At 52.0% G+C, this 7229-nt stretch overlaps 1 protein-coding gene across 1 annotated transcript; it reads right to left on the bottom strand.

The window, feature by feature from the left end:
• Positions 1-2389: 2389 nt before the first annotated feature.
• POU4F1 (POU class 4 homeobox 1) lies at positions 2390-5298 on the bottom strand. Its single transcript, XM_045867664.3, has 2 exons — positions 4430-5298; positions 2390-3769 (listed from the first exon to the last, which is right to left on the bottom strand). Exons 1-2 carry the CDS (start codon positions 4550-4552, stop codon positions 2630-2632), a joined length of 1263 nt encoding a protein of 420 aa, XP_045723620.1. The 5' UTR covers positions 4553-5298; the 3' UTR covers positions 2390-2629.
• Between the last annotated feature and the right edge of the window lie 1931 nt (positions 5299-7229).

Raw genomic sequence — 7229 nt, 5'->3', positions numbered from 1 at the left:
TTTGGGGGAGGGGGACCTGGTTATTTATTACCTTCCACCACTTTGAAGTGAGTGCTGTGGTTTAAGAGTTTCTGCAGTTTAAAAAAAAAAATTGATCAACACAGGCAACTAATATAGAATTCATTTTATTCAGAGCACCGCTTTTCATATGAGTTATCTGAAAGTGAATTCTGATTCAGCAGAAAAATACATCATTCTCACCCCTTCCTCACTTTATATCCCCCTTTCAATATCCTCCCCTGTATTTGTGGTTGAACTGAATCTCATTTTTTGACCGCCTTCACCAGGACTTGGCCCAGTATAAACAAAAATGCACCCAAATCATAATACTGCTCTTCTTTCAGTTATGTTTTATTTGTAAGCGTACTGGGACACATCCCCCTGTTGTATTTTGGCGCACAGAAATGGTTCTAATAGAAGTGGGGAGGGGGAAAGGTAATAGAGCAAAGACATAACCAAAGAGAAAGCTCAGCAGACATACATGGACAGGTAGATCAATCCGTGAGACATTTCAGGATTAACACTGGCAGTTTGTAACCACTGTGTGAGTGTGTGCATTAAAGAAAATATTTACAGTAGTCTTCCTTTTTTTTTCTCTTCCTCTAAATACAAGAATATGACAAGAATGTTGTGTTTTCGGTGAAAACAGGCAGTAGGCTGTGAAATCACACTATCCACAAAACGGTCTATCAGAAAGCTAGCCCAGTTTAGTGCTCAGTTTCAAATGCATAGTATGTTTGCGCTGCAAACAATGATATACAACATAATTAAATAAATAATGCCTAACCAGAGTGAGACCTAATTGTGTTTCTTTCTGCACCTTTCAGATCATGCATGATTTCAGTCTTTTAAATGGCAGAGTTCTCCTTTTCTCATTTGTTGTTTTCAATTTTTTAGTTCTTATTAAAGGATGGTAATAAACCATCTCCACACGAGATCAAAAGAGTATCTTGTGCACCAAGCAGGCATTTTACCTAACCACCTTCAACTGTCTCTCTCTTTTTTAATCCATCAGCAGTTCATAGAGTACCTTGATTATTACTATGAAATACTATACAAGATTTTCTATTTGGGAGACTGATAGTGCAAATTAAAGTTCTTGCTACCCAACATTTATCCCCAGCAATAAATTACTTTTGAATAATAATAATAATAATAATAATAATAATAATAATAATAATAACAATAAAACACAGTTTTGTTCTGCTTCCCCCCCAACATGCAGACCCCTTTGAAACAAATGGAGGGCTTTAAACCTGTCTTCCTCTCTTCTGGGATTTAGTTGATTTTTCTCCCAGCCAAGTCCTGCTCCAACTGAAAGCAGAAACTTTCCAGTATTTCAACGATCTCATGTTCTTCAAGAGAGAAAGAAAGGGTACCTAGAAGAGCAAGATGGGTCTTATTCTGGAGAGAAAATGGGGCACAGTATCTCTCCTAGTGTCTTCCACCCCATCAGTGTATTTGAATCAATAGGGGGAAAAATCAGGAGGTAGTTTAAAATAAACCACACTCAGAAAAATAATCGAACGGTCACGCAAGTTCTATGGGGAGGGAGGGGGAGCTTATTTTGAAATAATCTTTTTTCCGGATCTTAGATATATGAACAAAAATGAAAAGAGAAAAACCTTGTTAACTTGTTTTATTTTCCTAGAACAAAGTATTTATTTCAGAGCCCCCAAATTCTGCTGTTTAGTCAGCTCAAAGATTGTGTGTCTGTCTCTCCCTAAACATCCCCACCAGAAGAGTGCCCAGGCCACAGCAGTATGTATAGGCCAGATCGCGGGAAAACTTGGGACTCCTGAGTAGCCTCCCTCTCCTTTAGCTGTGCCCCCCGCCCCTCACTTTCTGGCTGTGGAGAGCAGCTATCGGGGTCTCATTGGAACGGGGAAAATAAATCAAAGAGGACACGGACTGGGCGGAGGTGAGACTTGGGGGGAGAAAGTAAACACAGAGACAGAACAACTAGCTTCACTACCCAGAATTTCACCTTCTGGTTTGTTTGGTTTTTCATTTTTAACTCAGTTCATGTATGTAGGGTTGGAGTGGGTGGTAATAATAGTGGTGCTCTCTTTTTTCTCTTCTTTAGGGGGTAATGAAGCTGCAGAATACGGCTCCCCAGAGTTAAGTTCCTTAAGTATTTTTATCTTTTCTGTTTTGTTTTAGTTTGTCTTTGTCTGGTTTTGGTGGTTGGTAGGTTTGTTTTTGTACATAGTCCCTTGGTCCCCAGGAGATTTTGACAAGTGTCTCTGGTCAAAAACAGTCCATTTCCCTACTCTTCCCGAGTCTCCCCCCCCCCACCCTAACCCCCAGAACCAATCTGCTCCTCAGAACCCCTCCTCCAGTCTCTGCTTTCCTTCCCCTCATCTCCCCACTCACCCAAATATTCCCCCTTTCTCCCCAGCTTGGCTCTCCGGTGTCCACACGCAGCACCGCAGTCCTCTTTTCTGGGGAGGTTAGTAAAGGGCAGGGAGAGCAGAGAGGGGGTAGAGGAGAGTGCGCTAGGAGGGACTCCCCAAATGCAAGCAAGATAACGGACACTCCAAATCTAGGGGAAAGAGGCTCAGGGAAAGGCCCCGAAAAGCCCCTTCAGCTCCCCGCTCTGCCCCGCCCTGCACCTCCCGCTCCCCCCTCAGTAAGTGGCGGAGAATTTCATCCGCTTCTGCTTCTGTCTCTGGTTGCAAAACCACACCCGCACCACGTTCTTTTTGAGGTCCAGTTTCTCGGCGATGGCGGCGATCTTCTCGGAGGAGGGCCGGGGTTGTACGGCGAAGTAGGCCTCGAGGGAGCGCTTCTCCGGCGCTGCGATGGAAGTCCGCTTGCGCTTCTTCTCGCCGCCGTTGAAGAGCTCGGGCTTGTTCATTTTCTCGCGCTGCGCGCCCTCGGCCTCCTCGAGCCACGCCTGCAGGATGGGCTTGAGCGCGATCATGTTGTTGTGCGAGAGCGTGAGCGACTCGAACCTGCAGATGGTGCTCTGGCTGAGCGAGCCCACGCCCGGGATCTTGAGGTTGGCCAGCGCCGAGCCCACGTCGGCCTGCGTCACGCCCAGCTTGATGCGCCTCTGCTTGAAGCGCTCGGCGAACGCCTCGAGCTCGCGCGGGTCCGTGTCCGAGTCGCAGATGGACGCCAGGCCCGCCGCGCCCACTACGGCCGCAGCCGCCGAGGCCGCCGCCACCTGCCCGGCCGCCGCCGCCGCCGCCGCCGCCGCCGCGCCGTGGTGCGCCGCCGCCGCCACCAGCCCGGGGTGCGGCAGACCCGACGGCATGTTCATGGCGGCGGCCGCCGCCGGGTGCGACAGGTGGCCCAGGCCGTGCATGTGCGGATGCGGGTGCGCCGAGCCGCCTAGCAGCCCGCCGCCCGGGCCGCCGCCGCCGCCCCCCGGGCCACCGCCGCCGCCGCCCCCCGGGCCGCCGCCGCCCGGGCCGCCGCCGCCCCCCGGGCCGCCGCCGCCCCCCGGGCCGTCGTGGGCGCCGCCGCCGCCGCCCGCCGCGCCCGCGCCACCCGCGCCGGCCATGAGCGCGAGCGAGGGCGACGAAATGTGGTCCAGCAGGTCGCCAGGCTCGAGCGCCTGGTGGTGGTGGTGGTGGTGGTGGTGGTGCGCCAGCGGCACGGTGGACGTGGACGTGCATGGCACGCTGTTCATCGTGTGGTACGTGGCGTCTGGCTTGAATGGGTGGCTCTTGCCCTGGGACACGGCGATGTCCACGGCCGCCAGCGCCTCTGCCCGCGCCAGCAGCGTTTCGTCTAGGCTGGCGAAGAGGTTGCTCTGCAGCTGCAGGCGACACAAACCAAACCAAAACAAAAAACAAACAAACAAAAAAGGCAAAAACACAAAACAAAACCACACACAAGCCGGAAAGCACAAGCAAAGGGCAAACCAAACACAAAGCAACCAAAATAACGACAACGGGGGTGGGGACAGCGGAGACCGGGAAAGATGGAATGGGGAGCACATTGAGGACGAGACAGGGGGGACAGATGAGAAGGGACGTGAGTGGGGGGGAGAGGGATATGGCAGGGGAGAGGGGGGCACAAGAACACATTCGGGGAACCGGCGTGGGAGACCAAAAAGGAAGGGGAAAAGAAGAAATGGAGATGTAACTCGCAGCTGGGGACCCGTGTCACGCACCCGAACACGCACAGAGACCGCCTTTCCGAGGCGTGAAATTAACAGAGAAAGTGGAGGGAAGTCGAGAGTCATGTCCCCAGCGCTTCCCACTCTGATCGCAGGCGCCCGACACGAGGCAGAGGCGACGGGAACACGACATTAAGCGCCACCGGACAAAACGTGCCTCGCCGCGGGATTCCTCTAAAAATCCCTGCCCGCAAAACCCAGCACCGGGACCTGGCGCGCATCAGCGCCCGACATGCAGTGTCTCGGAGACGGGGAGGGGGCAGGCGCGGGCCGGAGCCTCGGGCGTGGGGCGCTTACCGGCGGCGTGGGCAGGCAGGCCCGCCGGATGGCCTCAGAGCTGGAGTGCAGCGACGGGTACTTGTGCTCAGGGAGGGTGGGATGCATGGCAAAGTGAGGCTGCTTGCTGTTCATAGACATCATCTTGATGGCTTGGCATGTAAATCCACAAACACTCCGAAAGTCTGCCGGAAAGTGCGCACGCCGGCTCCCCCGGCCTCCCTTCGGAGGCTGCAGCCGCGGCGGCCGCGCCGGGGGCTGCTGCTGCTCCTCTGCTGCCGCCGCTGCTGCCCGGCGCTCCCTTTGACCGTGCAGAGCGCCGCGCACCGGCCTCGCGATCCCACTTCTCCTAGAGCTCTAGCCCCGCGCGCCGACGGGATGCACTCCTCTTACACCTGAGCCCCACTTCTCGCGGCCGGTTCGGGGAGCTCTCGCGAGAGCTCCCGGCCCCGCCGCGCTGACAGGCATCAGCTGTCTCTGTCTGTCTGACGCGCGCTCTCTCTCTCCGCGGCGCCGTGCGTCTGAGCGCGCGCGCACTCGCCCGGCCGCGACAGGCGCTTGGGAGCCGCTCTTATAGTGACCACCAGCAAGGACAGCGCAGGTGATGCACCTGTAGCTACCCGGGCATGCGCACTGCACGCCTCACCTTTCCCACCGCGGCTCTGGAAAGATCAAAAAGGCTAGCTATTGTTTCAGGGTACGCACCTTTTAGGGGGAGAAAAACAAGATGCTCACAGCCCCTTGGTGCTTTGCCTCTCTCAAACTCTCCCCCATCCCCATCGCAAGCCCGGAATATATGCGCATTACTTAGGCACACCTCCGCTCCGGGATGTCTAACAAGCTGTTATATAATGTATACAGCTGGGTATTTGTATGTTAAATTATGCCCGCGCATTCCTCTGTATACAGTATAAATAACAACACAGAAATGCAGAAGATGCTGTCTTTTGCTGCAAGAACCTGTTTCTTTCAAGGTTTATAAATAGGTTCCAGGAGAATAATCGCGGTGACAGACATTTGTTTGAAGCAGTCAGACGCTGTTGATTTCCATATAATTTAATTTCCTCCGCATACTTTGTTGTTGTTGTTGTTGTTGTTGTGAATATAACTGTGTCAGGCACCGACAGTGACAGCCACTTAGGAGCCACAAGGAGCGTGTGCTTTCTACTAGGGAACCGCTGTTGAAATGAAATTGTGCATTTCTCTTATTGTTTGTCTCCTTTAACCGTGTACAAACCCACATTTCAAACGAGCTCCGGGTGATCTGAGGCTTCTAGTAATCAAAAGGAAAAATAGTTAACAGGGTGTTGTTGGGATCCTTCCCTCTCCTCAGCGTGTACACACACACACACACACACACACGAACTTTATGCTGGAAACTCCGGGAGAAGGAAATCGCTTCAGAGAAAAAAGAATTAAGATGTTGAAAAGAGAACTTTCTTTTCCCTTCCATCGTTTGGCTTCTTTGCTTCTTATCTCTGTGTGTCTGTGTGTGTAGATAGATAGATAGATAGATAGATAGATAGATAGATATGTATATATATGCGTACACTTCTCCAATAGGAGATGGGATCAAGCCAGTTTATAGGAAAGTGTGATTAAAATATTAATTCAAACCAATTTGAAAGAAAGAAACCTAAGCTGTGGTCCAGACTTTTTTATGTATTCTCTTATTGTGAAATCAAAACCTAAGAAGAATGAATCAATTAGCCAACCTGTTATATGGCCCTTGTGTGGCAGGCAGATCAAGGGCCTCCGGGGAGAACCACAGTTCAGGTGCCGAGTCCCTAGGGACACAGAGCTTGCCCCGGGTGATAATAACAGCCCAGATGTTATCACATCTGCGGCAGGAGAGCTGGAGAGCAGCAAGGGGCTACTTATGGGGGAGGCAGAGATCAGATAAATAATCTTTCTGGTCTCTCCCACACCAAAGAGGTTTGTATTTCCACCAAAGAGCAGATCTCATTTCCATAAACCTCAATTTGCGTTCGTGTGGATCTCTTCTTCGGATAAACGTGTCCGAATTTAGCATACCCACTCAATACTCAAATTCCAAGAAAGGCCCCCAGGCGTCACCATGGCTTTTTCTTTCTTTCTTTTCTTTTCTCTACCCTCCTCCCCCATTGCAGCCAGAGAAAGGAGTAAGAAAGATGTTCATTTGCTGGTGCGAGAGGAGCCTTGCGTTTCCATCCATTATGTGGTCCCCTGGGAGTGCTAAATGCAACTTATCTCTACGGGGAATGGATGAGGAGCAGGACATCGCTGGAGGGAGCAAGTGAGTCCTAAGGTAGTCATCACACCAGGTGTCCAGGCTTAACCTAATCTTTCCTGATACCCCCATGGCAGCGATTCCCTGAGCTCTCTCACTAGGGAAAGGAAGGGTCCCGCAGAGGGCAAGAGCCTAGATCCTGCCTGCTCCCCAGGGAAACACTGGCCTTTAGAGACCCGGAAGAGTGCATGGGAGAAAGAACTGCAAACAGCCTAAGTTCCTCCCCAGTGGACCCCCAGAGAACGAGGCCAGCCCCCAAGTACTGGAAGCTCATCTGGGCTTACGCTGTGACTCTGGGAGGGCACCAGGAAACCCAGAAGTCAGGCACCTTGACAGAGATCAGTTCACCGGCCTGCCGAGACTCCTCCCCTAGTTCACATTTCTTTGGACAACTTTCTTTGGACAACACCTTGGGTTGGGGCCAGACTTTTGTCCAGATTGTCACAGCTTTTCCTGGGACTAGAAATATGAGGGTTGTGGGTTCAATTCCCAACCCACCTGCTAATCAATGGACTGGAAGCCCATTTAGGGCACATCTGTGTCCACCATGGT

The sequence above is a fragment of the Mirounga angustirostris genome, unplaced genomic scaffold, assembly GCF_029215605.1.
Source record: "Mirounga angustirostris isolate CCGP_5_RB_7025 unplaced genomic scaffold, mMirAng1.0.hap1 SCAF_3, whole genome shotgun sequence".
In the NCBI taxonomy this organism is placed as follows: Eukaryota; Metazoa; Chordata; class Mammalia; order Carnivora; family Phocidae; genus Mirounga; species Mirounga angustirostris.
The sequence above is the reverse complement of the archived record's forward strand: the minus strand, read 5'-3'. Positions and strand labels throughout refer to the sequence as shown.